The 18,001-nt window shown below is 52.0% G+C and overlaps 6 protein-coding genes across 6 annotated transcripts; 4 read left to right on the top strand and 2 right to left on the bottom strand.

The window, feature by feature from the left end:
* Positions 1 to 729: 729 nt before the first annotated feature.
* Positions 730 to 1,533, top strand: NECHADRAFT_74136 (uncharacterized protein; the record flags this gene model as incomplete). The annotated part of the gene is made up of 2 exons (XM_003049757.1): positions 730 to 1,010; positions 1,167 to 1,533. The coding sequence occupies 2 exons, from the start codon at positions 730 to 732 to the stop codon at positions 1,531 to 1,533; spliced, it is 648 nt and encodes a 215-aa protein (XP_003049803.1).
* A 1,666-nt stretch (positions 1,534 to 3,199) lies between these two features.
* Positions 3,200 to 3,959, top strand: NECHADRAFT_29856 (uncharacterized protein; the record flags this gene model as incomplete). Its single annotated transcript, XM_003049756.1, has 2 exons — positions 3,200 to 3,322; positions 3,447 to 3,959. The coding sequence occupies 2 exons, from the start codon at positions 3,200 to 3,202 to the stop codon at positions 3,957 to 3,959; spliced, it is 636 nt and encodes a 211-aa protein (XP_003049802.1).
* A 681-nt stretch (positions 3,960 to 4,640) lies between these two features.
* NECHADRAFT_65108 (uncharacterized protein) lies at positions 4,641 to 5,421 on the top strand. Its single transcript, XM_003049755.1, has 2 exons — positions 4,641 to 4,758; positions 4,898 to 5,421. Exons 1-2 carry the CDS (start codon positions 4,698 to 4,700, stop codon positions 5,257 to 5,259), a joined length of 423 nt encoding a protein of 140 aa, XP_003049801.1. The 5' UTR covers positions 4,641 to 4,697; the 3' UTR covers positions 5,260 to 5,421.
* A 2,598-nt stretch (positions 5,422 to 8,019) lies between these two features.
* On the bottom strand, positions 8,020 to 9,036 carry NECHADRAFT_30066 (uncharacterized protein; the record flags this gene model as incomplete). The annotated part of the gene is made up of 3 exons (XM_003049545.1): positions 8,020 to 8,512; positions 8,561 to 8,688; positions 8,758 to 9,036. 3 exons carry the CDS (start codon positions 9,034 to 9,036, stop codon positions 8,020 to 8,022), a joined length of 900 nt encoding a protein of 299 aa, XP_003049591.1.
* A 5,243-nt stretch (positions 9,037 to 14,279) lies between these two features.
* Positions 14,280 to 15,981, top strand: NECHADRAFT_65106 (uncharacterized protein). Its single transcript, XM_003049754.1, has 3 exons — positions 14,280 to 14,720; positions 14,772 to 14,874; positions 14,922 to 15,981. Exons 1-3 carry the CDS (start codon positions 14,686 to 14,688, stop codon positions 15,813 to 15,815), a joined length of 1,032 nt encoding a protein of 343 aa, XP_003049800.1. The 5' UTR covers positions 14,280 to 14,685; the 3' UTR covers positions 15,816 to 15,981.
* A 533-nt stretch (positions 15,982 to 16,514) lies between these two features.
* NECHADRAFT_30482 (uncharacterized protein) lies at positions 16,515 to 17,625 on the bottom strand (the record flags this gene model as incomplete). The annotated part of the gene is made up of 6 exons (XM_003049544.1): positions 16,515 to 16,592; positions 16,651 to 16,817; positions 16,866 to 16,965; positions 17,016 to 17,146; positions 17,193 to 17,324; positions 17,379 to 17,625. The coding sequence occupies 6 exons, from the start codon at positions 17,623 to 17,625 to the stop codon at positions 16,515 to 16,517; spliced, it is 855 nt and encodes a 284-aa protein (XP_003049590.1).
* Positions 17,626 to 18,001: the final 376 nt, after the last annotated feature.

Genomic DNA, 18,001 nt, shown 5'->3' with positions numbered 1-18,001 from the left:
TTGATGAACCCCCGATAGCGATGGAACCTTGACCCCAAACTACGCGTCTTGGCTCGAGTTATGGCGCCATTCTTTCTTTCATCTTCCTACTGTTTCCATCGTGAGATTGATTCATGTCGACCTGCCATTTGGGGTATTCTCAGTCCCATTTCTTTGATTGAAAGCTCGGCTACCAAGTTGATAGATGGATAATGGCAGAATTGCAAAACCCTGCTCGTCTTTGTTTTTACTCTCAACGTGAGAGGCCAACAAGCGTTGGACAAAGAATTGGCTCTCTTTGAAGCATCAACTCGCTGAATGCTGTGGCACCATCGCACTAAGGAAGATGACTTTCTCCTTTATAATGCCGCTGAACACTATTGTATGCTCTTTCACAGTCCTGCTGAACATACAATGATGTTCATTGTCGCAGGCGTCGTCTCTGAGCTCCTACCAAGTCCAAATGCAGGTACAGGTAGGCTGAGTTGGATATGGCTCAACCTCTGGTCCCGGAGCTCACTGGGCTTCGAATCCCTTTGAAGCGCCTGCAGCGTCTTTGAGTCTCATCCCTGGGTCTGACCAACACAAGGAGGTCGATATAGAGCCCCCAGATCATATATCTCGAGAGGTCTTCTTGGTGACCTGAACATGAACACCAAGTCAATCAACAGCCCAAGACTCACTCAGTTATTCTACCAAGCCACAAACACAAGACAGAGCGGGTTAGTATAGACCGAAACTGATTTGAAAATGCCCTACTCTCGTTCCACCTACAACTCCCAACCCCAGTCACCGGGGAGCTATTCGGGCAGCAACTCAGGCTCAAGGAGTCATCGTCACCAGCGCGGCGCCCGATCTCATGACGGCCGTTCCTCCTTCCGGCAGCCAAGCCCCTTCCCGGAGTCGAGAAGATCCGAAGGGAACAGGGTTCCCCACGGCCGTGAGGCGCAACGGACTCCGCGCTCAACATACGGCACTTACATCTTGCCCCTGGAGGCGCAAGGTCAGTACCGGACCATGGACCCGACAAAGTGTGGGTGCAACTGTTGCCCGCATCCTACGAGCGTATCGGGAGGTCATGAGCATCGGCACCGGGAGGCAGCCAACTCGCGGTCTTCGGCACGGGCTTCGTCTAACGGGCACCAGCGATCAAGCTCATCCCGTTATCGTAGCAGTGACAACTATAGAAACGACAACCACAACGACGACCACGACTACGATGACAATCACAGCAGAACCAGCACCAACAGCTTGCCCAACTTCTCACGCAAGCGTCGAAACTCACAGGGCAGGTACCTCGTCGACGTCGTGGACAAGTCAACCGGCTCGCTGAACCGGGAGTACGGCCGCTTCTACCCCATCTCCCTCAACCAGCACTCGACCAGTTCAAGTGTCGAAGCCTTCTTGGTGCCCGACGGGCGCCGCGCCAAGGTTATCGTCCACTGGGGCAACGGGCAGACGGAGCGGCTCGGGAGCGGGATCCCGATGCAGGAGCTGCTGCGGCACGCAGACTACCTTGAAGTCAAGGACAAGAAGCAGGTGCACTGGGAATAGGATAGGCGTGTGAGTCTTTGCCCGTGGGAAGAGTTGAGGCCCCCCGCCGGCGGGTGAGGCTTGTATCGAGTGATACCCAAGGCGGAGGGAAGTGACAGGAGGGAAAGGGTGACCCTGTATGAAGTTCTGTTGGTTGATAGAGAAACCATCCTAGATCCATATACGAGATGCTTGCTTTGACGTTACCTCCGTGTATATCTTGTGATGCCGAATCGAAGCATCGTAGACTTCATAGCCTCCACCATCTGCCTAAATGCACACCACCACCGTTTGGGGTCCCACCATTGGGAATACGTGCCGCACGAGGCTGAATATAGTCGGGCGTCAATGAAGCGTTGAAGAGACAAGACAAGAGACTCTGCCACCCCCATCGACTCACCGGAGACAACCCTTGACAACCTGTTCACGTGCCCCTCCCTGCCTGTTCCGATATGCAACCACTTAAACAGAGTTCCACCGTCAAGGACACCCAACCGCTGAGACCAGGAATAAAAATACCTTAGTTTCATATTAAAAAGTCCCTCGATCCGAGTGAGTCAGCTTTTTTTTCTCGCTCGGTTGAGAATGACATGATAGATAGGGTTATGACGTCCCCAGGGATCGGTAGCCGGCAAAGGAGTGGATGCTTTTGCCTAAAATTCTGGCCTCTCCGACCAACAGTCTCCTCGCTGTGTGTAATTACCGTGGTAATCCCTACCGGCGCTCACACACACACATACACCTCCAACATCATGGTGCCGTAGATCTTGCTTGCGGGAAGGAGGAATGCAAGGCACGTCCAGAGGGTTGGGAGATGTTACTATGCTGCAGATGATTGACTATAAATTGGATGAATTAGGTGGATGAATAGGTACCAAGCCCTGCTGCTGACTGTTATAACCCTGGCAAGGCACTATAACCTCTCACTTACACCACCCCCTCGCCCAATGCACATCTCGACGATTTTCATTACACAGCCCCGGGCAAAAGAGAAGTCTCGAATAGTTAGTTCCATATGTTGGTTACTCTCTTGATGGTGTATATCCCAGCCTCCTCCAGGCAAAGGTGGAGTTGGACCACTCATGTCACCGGGGTGCTCCCGAACTCCCCCACGGCACGGACCCCTTCATGATGGGAACTCGAATAGATGCTCTACTACTCTGCATGTCCTGAAGGAACTTGACTTCATCTATCAACAGGCAGCCTCGTGAGGGGGTGTCTAAAAAGGGAAAAGCAACAAGCTGTGCTTGCTGGGCCGGAGAACCATGGCCCGGGGGGATGTGGAGAGTCAGGGACCCCATAGATCGGAAGTGATGACAGGGGTCCCGGGTCCATGATGGACACCATCCATGGGCGGGAGCCTGGGCAGTGCGGCTCGGCGCGTAGATGGGGTCTTGAAGTCTCGCCGAGGGTCCTCTCAACATCGTTGGATGCCCGTTGTTGCCTACATGACAGTCATGGGGACGAGGCCAGATGAATCTACTTTAAAAACGCCACGGGGAAGCTTGCTTTTCAGGCAGAAAACAACCAAAGTCCCAACAAGCAAGAGAACTATACAGTTTTCCCCGGTTTACACTATCCACATTTTGAACACTAGTTGTGTTGATACCTATCATCCTTACTCTTTTTGCTTTCAAGGGTCATATACCAAGACTCATACACCGAAACTTCTCAAACGCAGTCAGCAATGTTTGGAACTTGGAAGTACGATCCTGAGACCGACGAGGTCCAGAGCGTCCGGAACGGCTTTGACCCCGTCACGGCCCGCTCCAGTTCCCACCAGGCCTGCGATAGATGTCATGAGAAAAAGGTACGCCTGCGGAGACCAGGTCTGACTAGTGGAGCGCCTCTATGCGCCAGGCCACGAACACCAGGCCGCAGATGTGGTCGACCTATCCAACTGCAAGCAAAGCATGCTAACATGTCCAACACAGCTCCGTTGCAGTGGAGACAAGAACGGCTGTGAAAGATGCCGGAACAACAACCTTCGCTGCGAATATACTCGCACCGGCTCCAAGTCATCACGCCGGGGGAAGAGCAGCCGCAAGTCTGCAGAGGGTGACAGTCCTTCAAGCTCAAGCTCCAAGCGAGGAGGCAGCTCATCAAAGCGGTCAGGGAAGCACCACAGCGGTTCTTCCCGAGCTGCAGCTTCAGCCGAGGAGGGTGACGGAGTGCTGGGACAGTTTGACTTCTCCACGCTCGGCCCCGAGGACGGCTTCGATCTGAGCATGCTGTCATCCGCCGGGGCCGACCACGGAGCGGGCTACGCCACGGCTGGACCCTCGGCGGGTCAGTATGCACAGAACTTTGACGGGAGCTACCAACAGTGGGATCCGGCAGCCTATGCCGCAGCGTACGGGCAGCAGCAGGGCTACTCGGGCGAGGACTGGGGTCAGTACGACCAGGGCGACTATGCCCAAGACCCCCGGTACTACCAAGGGCACTAGACGACTTGCAGTGGCAGTGCTAAGTGTTTCGTTATGAGATCATGATATGAGAAGTTGGAGGTGGACAGAGGTGTACGACTATTCCCTCTTCGCAACATTATACCCCTTAATCCTGTTTTTTACCCTGTTAGATTTTCTCTTGGTTTTTCCTATTTCAACATCATCTTGACTTACATAGAGGTCTGGACCGACCATCGTCTTTTTTGATGGCAAGGCGCATTCATTAGTCGACAATTATCGAATGTTTTCCCTCTCTTGATGCTGCCCGTCACTGCATGACCTTGCCCTTTTCGATTATGATTGTGGCGGAGCTATAGCCAAGGCCCTTCATCCCTCCCAGCTGAAACCCATGTTAATACAATTTGAAGTAGTAGCAGTTTTTGGGCGTCTGCAACGTCGCAGAGGATCAGATATACGAGAAAAAAAACAGAATGAAGTTTCTCCGTGGGGAAATTTTGACGCGGCGTTTGAATCCTTCTTGACGGTAGGCTGACGAGGTCATAGTTGAAGTCGTTGACTTGTTGTAAGTCGATAGGTGGAACGGGCCAGGCAGGTGACTCAGCCCTGGAAGGCACCAGCTTAGTCATCAGACCGACGACGTCACACTACGACAGGGGTAGCTGGGTCATCGGGCGGCTGTATCCGACAAATCTTTTGAGAGCAAGCATCACGACCTTTGAAGACGAATTTGATTGATTGCAATTGCGACGGCCACGTTCCACTCAAGAGACTGAAATCATGGCTAGTGAAGAGTCTGGAAAGTCCAAGTCCGTGCTGGACTATCTTAACGACTGGGGATGTAAGTAATCCCTCGATATACGTGCCCTTTTATCTCGTCACTCTCACTGCATGGCTCACTTGATCTCACTGTCATGTGGTTTCTACTCAATCACACACATGTATATCTTCAAAGAAAGAGGATACTAACACAATTACAGCCAACTCACTGCCCCCTTCTCTCCTCGCAACTCTAGTCACCGCCCTCCACGCCCGTCCCCCATCCCTCCCCCTCTTCATCTTCACCCCTCCCCTCCTCTTCTCCTCCTACCTCAACCTCTCCGGCTACCCGACTGGAAGTGCTGGACTCACTGCTGCCTGGTCGGGCCTCTACGCGCTTCTGGCGCTGCGTCGTCGTCAGCCCTTTCGCGGACGTTTCTCGATCCGCGGCATAGTGCGCGGCACAGCCGTTGGTCTTGGCACCGCGAACTGCATCGCCGGGGGGTGGGTGTACTTTAATGGCGACTTTGAGAAGGATGCCGAGGAGAGGGTAAACCGGAACCGTTGGGGGAACAAGGATTAGCGGCTCTTGGTATGATGTGTATGATATGGATGCTGTATGATAGCGGGCATGAGGAATGGGCATTTGGAGTCAAGGATAAAAGACCAGGGCGAAGTCAAAGACAGGCAGGTATGGGTTGGGAGGATATTTTCAACCAAATACAGATGACTGGTTCCCGTCCAATAGCTGACCTGAATTAAGAGAGAGTAATCTATGCTCGAGGCCAACCCGGCGGGTTTCTCGAAGTGAGAGAGAGATGTCTGTCAAGTAACAGTCTTGACCTGTAACACACAAGTCTACTCCTACCTTCGTGGCAAGGTAAATAAATTGCCCAAAATTTCTGAACTATGAAGGTCCGGTGACTTCGAGGGGTTGTCCTGCTGAGGTGTCAGTTAATAGAGTATACTCTGCATTACATGTATCACAACGGAGACAGATGGGCTGGCTAAGAAGATTTATGCATATTCAATCTAATTAGTAATCTCATATTCCACTATGTATTTGACGCTCAGTGATCTTCACTCCTTTCTGTATAAGTTAGCAACTCTAGCTCCCATCAGCCCAGGCTACGTGGTTAGGCATTTGCTTGCTTGCGCGGGGACTACCAGAGCGTACTCATCCCCACCATTAAAGCTTTATCTAAGACTCTATCAAAACAATATAAGAGCAGGTTAATCTCTTATTTTAGTTTCAGTAAGTATAGGAAGGGACTCACCATAATTGGCATAGATCCCCCCCTTAGTACCTAATAGTAGTCCCCGCGTAAGCAAGGAGATCATGATCATCATGGGAACGTCAAAGAGGACATAAAAATGCATCTACGGCGGAACTAACTTTACACAAGTGTCTCTATGGCAAGGTACAGAAACCCGTCACAGACGTTGAACCTCAAAGACTGGGTAGTTTCAAGGCAGTGTCCTACCCAACGTCTTAGCTCCCTAGAAGATGCTCCATACCACAGTTCGTCGCAATAGGAACAAATAAGCTAGCAAAGTAACTTCACTTTCAATTACCCAGGCCCGATTATCGTCGTTTCTTGAGTGTTTGCGGTTCATTATTCACTGCCGCGAATTTAAGACAACAACTCTACCTCACATCATATCAACCTAAGTGTATGTCAAGAGACAGCTAATGAATCATAAGCAGATCTTTACAGTGAGACTAACTGCATGTAACAACGTGTCTGGCATCGTATTAGGTTAGACGATACCGTGTGGGTTGTGCTTATTTCTGTGCCCCCTCACTGCGCAGGATCCTGCTACTCTAGGTAAGTAGACTACGACACTCGCAAGAGGTCGAGATAGTACCATAAACCCTAACTGAATAAGTACCGAAAACTTTATATAAGTACGATTGCCGTCTAACCCAATGCCAAGTCCCACGAGCATCACGATACCTGCTTCTATGTCTATCCCCCAACATCGACGACACATACATATGACAGATGGCAGTCCCACTACTCGTAAGCCTCGATATATGTCCCTAATGCAAGCGCCAAGAGGAACCCCAACTAAGCTGCAGATGCTAGGGAAAATGCCTCAGTTGAACCAACCTGCATTTACGGTTACGTCGGCACGGGACGAGCCAGGACGTTTCATTACAAGGCGAACGATGGACGACCTATCGTTTCCCCCACGTATTAAGTCATCTTCAAACGTCACGTTGCGGTCAGTAACTAGTGCGGTTGGGAGTCGTTCATTTGCTTGCATCGAGACTGATCGTCATCCATGTGACACTTTTTGCGGGCTCTGTTGACGAATACTCGAGATGAAAGGAGTATAGAGGCAGCGAGAAGTCTATCAACCATCTTCACAAGGATGTATATCCTCAGACTTGATTGATCAGATGGATAGCTAAAGTAAAAGAGTGTCAATCCGTAAACGGCCCTCTTCCGCCTCAACAAGGTTCAGGGCCACTGTCTGATCCAACATCCTCCCGCGATAGCCGCCGTTCCCGACTGACGCCGTCCATCACTTCGCAGCGCGCTAGGAATGATAGTGCAGTCAAACTCGGGTAACTTCCCGAAGTCAAGCAGCCTCAAGTAGGCCTCATCCTGGTCAGTCGTGATTGGCTCCATACGTACTGCACACCGTTGAAGATCTACACTCACGCCAAGTGAAACAGACCGCACATATTGAAACATGGTGTTGCTTGATACAAGTTGTTGTTATACACGTGTCTAACTTAGTTCACAGCCCCCTTTTTTTGTTTTCGTAATCGCTGCCAGCTTCACCAAACGCCTTGTTTTCCAGGTATCAAGATTGGCTCTAATGCTACAGTTTCAATGCTGTATTCCAATGGCCCCTTTCTCCTTGAACACCTCACTATACACTAACAAAAAGAACAAAATCAAGAAAAGAAGCGGCTGGTTTCCTCAAACGGGCATCCCTGTGCCCCGTCACCTCTTTGAAAATAAAACGCCAATCCGGGAGACGGTCTCAGCCCTTGATGCGTCTCCAAAAATTCTTACGGCCGTCCCGTAAAAAGTGCATGTTGCGAGTCGTCAAAATGCGAATCCTCAAGCCAGTGAGGACTTGATCATCTCAGTGTCAAACTTTTGGGTTGTTGAAAGCTTGAGCGTGCTGTTGTTGCAGGTACTCGACATCTCGTGCGTCGTGTCCTTGGGGAATCGAGGGGTCGTAAGTTGTGCAAGGAAAAGGTTGAGAATTATCGATGGACACACAAAGATGTCGTTGAGTGTCCTGTTGTGTGTCGGCCAAAGCAGCTGTGGTCGTTTGCGAGAGTATGGAATCAATGCCACTCTTGGGACGGGTCATCCTCCTACAAGAGGAGGTGGTCGGGTCTTGAGGCGTGGCTCAGCTTTGTCCCGGACAAAAGCCAGAGTAGGAGGACGAAGGTGGAAAATGTGAGGGTTCGAAAAAATGTGGTCATCTGAGAGCGGGTGTACTTGGGCCCTAGGGCGTTTGGGGCGCAAAGAGTCGAGGTTTGAAAAGAGCTCAGATACTCGATGTCGCATTCGCGTGACTTTGGTTCGGCGTAGCTCTTGTACTCGGCAACAACGTTGTCAACATCCCAACCGGCAACCTTGCGGACAACTCCGACGACGCATCCAGTTCGGTGCTTGCCATGGTTGCAATGGATCAGGAGAGGGTAGTTCTCCTTGTTGAGAACGATGCTAAGAATCGACTTCATCGTCTTGAGGGGGATGGCCTCCTTCTTGGTGCCCTTCATGTTAAAAACCACCTGTCGGATGCCTTCTTGAGCGACAAACATCTCGAGGTCATGATCGAACTCTTCCTTTTTGACGAGGGAGCTACAACAGGTTAGCTAGAGTATTCCCTAATAAAACGAGGGCACTTACACAATCGTCTTGAGCTTCAATCCCTTGATATAGTCAAAGTCATGAGACTTGGGGAAGCTGCTCCGATAGACACCAGGAACGACGACACCAAAGTTGTGAGGTCGGCCATTGAGAGGCGCAGGTGGATGCTCGGTATTCCGCGACTGGTAAGTCGACACAGATGAGACTGGGATGAGGTCAGCAATGACTCGACAGACTGCTGACGGCTGTGACTGACCACTCGATTCACTCGATGCTGTTGAGACAGAGCTCTTGACGCTAATGGCGGAGACACTCTGGGGGCGGGCAATATTTATAGCATCGCAGATGGAGACTGCATTTGTGAGACCGTCTTCGGTTTCCTTGGCTTGCATATTGTCCTCCTTGGCGGAGTTGCGAGAGCTCGATCGGAATGGTGTGTTGATCTTTTGCTGCTTCTCCTTGCTGGATGTAGATTCGTCGTCCACGAATACTCGTGAACTACGCTTCGAAGTCATATCGAGTGGTGTACGGTCCATGTGCTCGATGTTGGATACTCCTGACATTTGGTATAGGAGATCGAAGGTAAGAGGGATGTCGGATGACTAGGTGAGGAAGCCTAGTATCAAGTCGTAAACTTGTATAGTAGAGGTGAGACTCGTTGAGGAGTCGGAGCGAGGCTATCGTGAAGAGAAGAATTGGGTCGAGAGGAAGCTGGATTCGTGGTTCTTTTAGACCAAGAAGCACCTAGGACCCAAATGCTCGCGCGTGGGAAGTAGAGGCTACAAGGTGGTGGGATTCATCTTGGCGACAGTGAGCTGAACCGGCAACCTGTGCAGCTTCTGGGGGAGAACAGGAGAGGAAGTAGTCAGAAGCGTGGGGGATCCCAGTACAATGTCCCGACAAGCGTCAGAGCTCGGTGAAGGAGAAAGGACAAGGCGAGAGAGGACGAAGGTGGTGGAATGGGAAGAATGGGGCGAGGAGGACGATGTTTGAAAGGTCCGGGAGTAGGTAGGAGAGGCAGCAGAGGCACAAGCGTAAGTAGGTCGCAGCAAGGGTCTGCCGGATATCATGTACCAGGACCAGGAAGCCCCGGCGTCGTTGGAAGCGGGCGGAGCGGAGAGACTGGAGAGACAGGGCAGGGCAGAAGAGAGGAAGAAATGGAGAGGTGGATGAATAGAGAGAGGAGTGTATTTAGCCAACCAAGTTGATGGCCAAGGGTCGAGAGGAAAAAGTGGTGAGGGACATGGGAGAGGCCGAGGGACAAAATAAAGACGGGCAACAGAGGAAGATGACGGGCATATTGAGTGATTGGATCGGCTAGTAACGAGCTAGTCGACAAAAGGAAGAGCTTAGCAGACTAAGCCGTGTCGGGAAGAAGCCATGTGCGCCGGGGGGCTTTACGGTGCACCCCCGCCTGGAACCTCGCCAGTCCACTAAACAAACTCCACTCAGAGCGAGAAGCGAGAGGCCCGGACTCGCTGTGTCTTCGGCCGTCGGAGATATCCTCGACGACCACCCAGTTGCGGCTTATGAAGCTGGCTGGCAGTTTCTTACTGAGCATGCATTTCTTGGTCAAGCATTGTCAATCTGCACATGTACGGCCCAGGGTTCGATCTGATGGCCTAGACTCGTCCCGGCTAGAGCCAAGCCCAGGTCTCACTCTCGGTTGCAATGCAGACGTGGCCTGCAAGATGCCCGAAGGGTCTGGCGCTAGACAGCCTCGACATCTATTCACGGATGCGAATTGTCCTTGACGGAAACTGTTTGGCAACCATTTCGACAGCAGCAGCAGCGGCAGCAGCAGCTGTAAAGTCGGTCAAAGTCTATTCACAAGACCATTCTGTCATTGCACATGGCAACTGACTGCTCGCGTGAGGGGTTGGAGTCGAAAGTTTTGTTGAAACCTGCGAGCCCTAACTAATCCAGTCCAACTAGGCGTTCTATTAGCTGAAAGCCCACAGGAGCTTACAAACGAGATGGTCGTTGGAAGACCGACTCAGTCGAGCAAGGCCACACACAACGTGGAGGACGGCCGCCTCCGCGCTGGAGACGCAGCGACCCAGCTACCTGGAAACCCAAAACCAGCCCTTCAAGTCGTCAGGCCGAGAAGTCTGTATCTCAACACTTTGCCCTGCAGGGAGGTTCCCGGCCGTCTTGACGAATACACATATGAATTCCACACAAAACTTGCAAAAAAAGGCCCGGGTGTCGGTGCGATAATCGCAAATGGCCGAGTCCCAAGTGGCCAGTCGCCGGCGGCTCAGCTGGGGCGGCGCGAGAATATGGGCCACAGTCTCGAGCGTCTGGGCACATGTTGGAGACCCCGAGCCGCACACGCTGGACTCCCCGTTCAAGTCAAGTCACTCTCTCTCCCCAAAAGGAGGGTTGGATGACGGATGCGTTGTGCAGGGGGCTTCCTGGGCAACAAGGGGGTTGATGGGGGGACCGTCCCCGGATGAGGCGGCGAATCGAAGGGCGAGGCCAATGCTGAATGACAGCATCAGCTCTTTTTTTTGCTGGTCCCCGACATCTTTTTTTTTATGCTTTCGCATGCATGCGTCTTTGTGCGTTTTTTTTTACTTCCTCGGCGCAAGGTTGGAGGGCCGACCGGACGGATATTCGGGATTATGAGAAGATCAGCTACTCCTTTTGAGTTTGCTTTGTTCCCACAGGTCTGTCACAACGGTTCAAGATGATGCTCACCAAGCAAGGCACACTCTTAGTGTAGATCAACTGGTGGTGTTGCTTTCAGTGGTGTGGTTGGCGAGTGTGCCCCGTTTGCTTGTCCCCCGTCCCGACGGGGGACGGGGATAGAGGCCAATAGGTGAGCCGTGAGCAGGACCCTATTTTCCATCTGGCTCGGTGCTCTACATTCAACCTGCTCTCTTTGGAGAAGGTGATTGCTCGTTTCGTCGTGGGTTGGTGTGTTGATCGCGCATCAGCTAACTGAGGGGTAAAAGCTGGCTGGCGACGAGAACGAGTAATTCACTGTGCAAGCCAAGCTTACGGTTCAGTTCGCTCTGGGAATAGTAATCATCTGGCTCTTTGTTTGAACAGTCGCAGGATTCACAAAGTGATGTCAGTCCAAGATCCCCTGGTGACAAAGAAGAAAAAAGGAGAAAGAGTCGCCTCTTGTCGATCTTGTCATGCCTCGACCTGCATTTCGCGTACAACACACGTCGTCCATGAAACAGGGCGAAACGCAGCTGTCCCGACTGTCTCGGAATGACATCTAAAACATTGATCCAAGAATACTTCTTTTGCTGTAGAGAACCCCACGAAGTCTAGCCAATGATTCGCGTCTCCCAAGTCCTGTCTTGCAGCGAGCAAGTGTCACGAGCTCACAATAACGAAGGGGTGTTGAAGTTATTCTGTCACCCTCCCTCAACACTTGTACCGTGCAGCTACCGCCACCCTGATCATCAGTCGGTCGGTGGATTCGGCCGCCACGGGGAGGGGACCTCGCGCGACCAACGTCCCTGGTTGACGATCCATTCCGCATCATAGTGTCGAATAGTCTTGTCCTCCATGGAAAGACATGACAAGGGCAATTGCCGTAGAGTTGCGCGTTTGCGGCGGGACAATAACACGTATGAAGCGAGGCGTAGACATACGTGCATTGTATGCGCATAACTTCTACTGACGTGTTTGACCTGCGTCGCCGCGTGCGTCGAGTTGCCGTGGAGAGGCTCTCCTAAAGCAGCTGGTCATTCAATGGATCTGGTGGCTTCTTGGCCGGTGGCAGATAGCGGGTACGACCGAACCACCGACCGGGGCGTAATTACGGCTGCCTCGGATATCTCCCGTCGTCTTGTTAATAAAAAGTGTTTGTTACACCGGGGCTCGCTGTTGTGCAACTCCGTCCCTTATTAGCAAGATCGGATCTCGTCTCTTGTTCCCGTTCCGTTTGGTATTACCAATTCGCTCTCCGCTATCCCCGACAAGTCACGAGATGACCCAATCCTGTACACTTCCCACCCATCTTGGGGAATGCATGGGCTTCTGCCGACGTCATCGCCGTCGAGGCTGACTTTTGCTGACGACGAGCGAGACATGTTTCGCTTCAGCCTCAAGCATCAGCCTCAATTCCAGGGCCAATTGATCTGATCTTTGCCCTTACTGGACTTTCATTCTTCTCTGGTGTTACTATATTCAGAACCGGTAGGATTTTCCCCGGTTTTGTTTTGTTCGGGGCGCGTTGAATCACCAGCAGCTGCGTTGTCATCGCCCGCTTACACGCAACGCACGCGCACGCGCGATGACGGCCTCAAAATGTAAGCGCATTACCTACACAGATCCAGCCTGCCGCCTTTCAATCGCGCCACAACTGATTCCCCTCTACGGCCCGTGGGCAGGCAATTATTGTTTCACATCCTTACTGGAAGGTGCTCGCGTGTCGATCGTACCAGCGAGATCAGTGTCGGCATGGATCCCAGGGAGACAGACTTCCATCCATAAGTGGGCGTGTGTCACACCGGGTCATGGTTCTCCGTCTGGGGGAAGCTATGCGGAAAGGTTCATGTCTTACATGGTCCCCTGTACTGAGACTTGAGCTGCCCGCGGGATGAAAAGGCTGGAATCCAACAGCTCAACTCACCGAGGTGTCTCGGTCGACCAGTTTGGGCTATGCCAACCATCTCAGACATCAAGTCTCGACGTGTCTCATTGGGCTCCAACGGGCAGAAAAGAACAACAAACCAGTTCGTCTTCATCCCACGTGAAGACCTACGCTTTTCGACACCGAGAGACTCGACGGGAGAAACATCCGCGACGTCTGGATCCCCAAATTGCCTATTTGAGACACCGAGATCCCACGGTCCTCAGGTCCACGCTTTCAGGGGAATCTCTGCCTCGCATCCCGGGAGCGCCTCCCCGGGCCAATCGAGCCTTGCAGGAGCATGGATCGAGGTTCGTCGGGGCAGGCATCTAGAAGCTCGATGCTCCTCTTTGGGCTCGAGACAGAGCTTGGGAGCTGTGTGAGGTTCAACTCAGCCCTGTCGTCTTGACAGTGGGGGACATGTCGCGCCTCCGGAGCCGAAGCCGCGGTGGTAGAGGGGCCGGGGATGGCGGCGGACATTGACTGATGAAATTCACCAATGGCTGGGTTCTCGTATTGACCGAGTTCAAAGCTAGAACCCGGCAGTCTCTTTTCCTTCCGGCTGTCGTTGAGTGTTCATGCCCGTGACGCCTGTCTTGCTGTTAGCCGCACTGCATCAGATCATCTGCGAACTGAGTTTTCTTGCTCAGAGAAGTTAAGAACCCACTTAAAATCTGCAACCGAATTCCGATCTTGTTGAGCTACGGTCGCGAGATAAAGTGCAGAAATCATCAGACTGTGGACGGAGGTTGGCGAGTCGAGCCGAGGCTCCAGTGTCTACGCAGAAGACGACTCTTGTTTTCCTTGTACGGATGTGCCGCATGCTGACTTCAAGTTTCTCTGCATTGTCGTTGCTTTTGCCCTCCATCACGACCTCATCTGATGCTCCTGATACGGCCGTTTCGTGCCCTACTGCTGTTAGCCCCCCACTGCTACGTAGAATTGAGCCGTTAACCGCTCAACTTGCTCACAATTCACAAACTTCCCCTCATCGCTGATAACCAACAACCAATGAAATAGACCACCACCACGCACAATGTCCACTGTCATGACGTTGGGCGGCCGATGGGATTCCGATAACCCCTCAGCGGGGTTGTTGAGAAACATATATCAAGCCGTGACATCCGCTGCTGTCTTGACCCTGAAACTCTTTCTCTTCAACTCAGTTCTGTGAATTGAACCTCTTTGTAGTCTCAACCGACTCCTATCACATATCTTTCGGTACGATGTGAAAACCGCACAGAGAAGGAGTAATGGCTCCCTTCGCAATGGTCACCAAGTATCAAGGTAACGTTTAAAAAGAACGCATCCGGGTGTTTAACTGTTTCTACTCTGTTTCCTCCCCTCTTGTCTACATAGACGGACCACCGACGTTTCCATTGATACATGGACGACGGCTTCGTCTGGGCTTGAGGACGGGCAGAGTAAGGCAGTTGATCTGAGAAATACCGGCGAACTTGATCTGGATAATACCAGCGAAAGGACATGCTTCTTTGAATCCCCCTGCCCCTCACGTCCGGTGTGACCGGGAAACTAACCCCGGCAGCGTCTCGCTTGATCTTTCACCATGTCGACTGACAAGATCACTTTCCTTACCAACTGGTACTGGACTAATCTACAGGTTGATGAGAATATGTAGTTAACAGGAGTCAGGCACGCTACGCCGTACCACGCCCCGCTGTACCTGGCCCAGGCCAAGGGATATTTCAAGGAGGAGGGTATCAAGGTTGCTCTGCTCGAGCCCAATGACCCTAGCGTATGTTGTCTTGATAACTTGACTATGTCCATTGCTAACTCGCTCAGGATGTCACCGAGATCATTGGTACCGGCAAGGTCGACCTTGGCTTCAAGGCCATGATTCACACCCTGGCTGCCAAGGCTCGCAACTTTCCCGTCCAGTCCATCGGCAGTCTCCTGGACGAGCCCTTCACCGGCGTCGTCTACCTCAGGGACTCTGGCATCACGACCGACTTCCGCACCCTCAAGGGCAAGAAGATCGGCTACGTGGGCGAGTTTGGCAAGATCCAGATCGACGAGCTCACCTCCCACTACGGCATGACCCCCGACGACTACACTGCCGTCCGCTGCGGCATGAACGTGTCCAAGGCCATCATCAAGGGCGAGATCGACGCCGGCATCGGCCTCGAGAACGTTCAGATGGTTGAGCTCGAGGAGTGGCTCGCCTCTCAGGGTCGCCCCAAGGACGACGTGCAGATGCTGCGCATTGATGAGCTCGCCGAGCTCGGCTGCTGCTGCTTCTGCACCATCCTGTACATCGGCAACGAGACCTTCCTGGCCGAGAACCCGGACAAGGTCAAGGCTTTCCTCCGTGCCGTCAAGCGTGCCACCGACTACGTGCTCGCTCAGCCCGAGGCGGCGTGGGCCGAGTACGTCGACTTCAAGCCCGTCATGGGCACGGCTCTGAACCGCAAGATCTTTGAGCGCAGCTTTGCCTACTTCAGCAAGGACCTCAAGAACGTCAAGCGCGACTGGGACAAGGTTACCAAGTACGGCAAGCGTCTTGGTGTTCTGGACGAGAGCTTCCAGCCCAACTACACCAACTCGTACCTCGAGTGGGCTCTCTCTGGCGAGTCGAGCGACCCCATCGGAGATCAGAAGCGCATTGCCAAGCTTCAGAAGGACGTTGCTGTCTCTGGTGGCTTCCACCGGCTTCAAGATGCCGAGGTCAAGGCTTGAGTGTGTATCGCCTTAAGCTGAGAATGATTGAGGGATCATGGTTGGACCTAGTCCAGATATTGTCTGATACACTCTTTGGTCCCGGAGGAACTGGAAGTTACTAGTCACTCATTTCGCCTGGCTCTACCATAACAATAACAAGTCAAAATTGCTGGATTAATACCTGCGTCATCTGAACCCGTGAACAATTGTAAAGGCGTTGTTAACCGAATTGTTGTTGATATTCACAAGTATAGGGTGGCCAAACTCAGCCGCGCCTAGAATGCCTTGCGGATCACATCTTCTCAACAGCTACCCAATTTGGAATTCTAGGTTTATTAGATAAAGTATAAATCCTAAACAGTAAACGAAGATCATGTCAGATTTTAGGGAATAAGGTTGTTGAGTGTTCTTGGCCGTTGTTATTCACGTCAATCATCACGATGAAGCGGGTAAATGGGTTGCGTGACATGGCAAATCCTTCAGTGTCACATTGCACGTAGCCTGATCAGGCTGAATTGATTCAAGACTCGTGACCAATATGATATCATAATGAATGGCTTTGGGCCTGGTAGTATGTGTATGTACTGTGGTGCCATTTGGCATGCATCTAAATGAGAGTACCTCCATCCGCTTCATTGATGACCGCCGTAGTCTATCATGACTAAATTACCAAGACCAAAAACTCCCATAAAGCGTAGAATCATGTACAATTCATTATTAAGGAGTATACTTCATAATGTCTTCCGGCTCGGGTGTAAGCAAAAAGTCATCCGGTAGCCCTTCCTCCGGAGGAGCCTGTAACTTCACTATTAGTACTGGCTATTGTAGTCTTGTGTGTTGATTCATGTCTCACCTGAAGCTTCAGAGCCCAGTCCTTAACATGGTCGTAGTTCTTGCACTTGTGCTTGGTGTTGAAGTCGGGGAAGGCGGTGGGATCCTCGGGGTTGGTCCAGACCTGGCCAAGGACGCCAGTGTCGACGTTGCACATGAGGACTTGACGGATGGTGTCAAGGCAGTGGGCTAACTGATTAGCATTTGATGGTGGCAAAGGACATTGGTGTCACTTACTGACGTGTAGACGAAAGATCTCACCGTCATTCTTGAAGGCGTGCATCTTCATCTTCTTGTAGTAGTCGTAGTTGTACCACAGAGACTTGCGAACGAGGTTCTAGTCACTGTAAGCTGCTGCAGTGTTTTTGGAAACAGAAGGGGACGTACCAGGCAATGTAGGTGATGCATGCCCTCGACGTTCACGATGAAGCCGCCTCCATATTTGGGATTGCGTTGGACAAAGGAGTGATCCAGGCCACTGGCAATACCATCCTCGTAAGAGATGACACCAGGACGGGCTGAGCCAAGTTAGCAATTGTAGGGGAAATTTCAAGAACGACATACCATCAACGCCTAATGATTCCCATGCAGCATCAACCTCTGGTGAGGCATTCCTTCTAAAGACGTTCTCATGCATGAACTTGCCATCAAACTCGACCGTCTTGTATGTAACCGCAACGTCTTCGAGGAGAGGTGCTGCGCCAATGTTAGCGAGGGTCAATCTTATGTTCGAGGCGACTCCAGACTTACACCATTGAGTTGTATGAGCAGCACAGTTCTGGTCAATGTTGAGAAAGGCCATTGAGATCCAAGCCCCTGCAATGCCAGAGACAACGATGAGTGTCGTCAAGGCGAGCGCCCACCCGAAGCATCTGCATGGGCTAAGACGTCGTCTTCTTGGTGGGACATAGTGAAAAGACTCGCCGTCTGTCTCGGAGGAGAGGTCTCCGTCGGCATCAGGGTTCAATGGGATTTCTTCGTGCTCCTTTGAAGACATGATTGCAAAAGTAATGAGAGTGATGATGGAGGAACAAGGCGAATGTACGTGCGCCTGGGGTAATAAGACACAAGAAGACTAGAAAAGAGACTAGAGAAGAGGAGGGACGGGAGATGACAGTCAACAAGTCTGGCGTGAGACAAGACCAAAGACTCTTGAGATGCAAGTCGAAGCAAGGAGGTGGGAGGCTGGCTGATGGCTGCCTACCCTTCTTTTCCGAGGCCGACTCTTCCGAGGCAGATTCTACACAGTGACCGATGAGGCAAGAGGGCAAGATGTCATCGCAATCTTGGGTGATCGTGGGGTTTCCGAGTAAGAGGTTGACAGGGCGTTCGATAGTCTGGATCCGAGCTGAAGCGAGCGAGGTGCATCACAT

The sequence above is a fragment of the Fusarium vanettenii genome, assembly GCF_000151355.1.
Source record: "Fusarium vanettenii 77-13-4 chromosome 1 genomic scaffold NECHAsca_8_chr1_1_0, whole genome shotgun sequence".
Taxonomy (NCBI): Eukaryota; Fungi; Ascomycota; class Sordariomycetes; order Hypocreales; family Nectriaceae; genus Fusarium; species Fusarium vanettenii.
Note: the sequence above shows the minus strand (reverse complement) of the source record. Positions and strands in the feature narration are given on the sequence as shown.

Coding starts and splice junctions, on each gene's coding strand:
- NECHADRAFT_65106 (XM_003049754.1), top strand. CDS start 14,686: ATGTCGACTGACAAGATCACTTTCCTTACCAACTG. Junction 14,721..14,771: donor ATCACTTTCCTTACCAACTG/GTACTGGACTAA, acceptor AACAGGAGTCAG/GCACGCTACGCCGTACCACG. Junction 14,875..14,921: donor TCGAGCCCAATGACCCTAGC/GTATGTTGTCTT, acceptor TAACTCGCTCAG/GATGTCACCGAGATCATTGG.
- NECHADRAFT_65108 (XM_003049755.1), top strand. CDS start 4,698: ATGGCTAGTGAAGAGTCTGGAAAGTCCAAGTCCGTGCTGGACTATCTT. Junction 4,759..4,897: donor CTATCTTAACGACTGGGGAT/GTAAGTAATCCC, acceptor ACACAATTACAG/CCAACTCACTGCCCCCTTCT.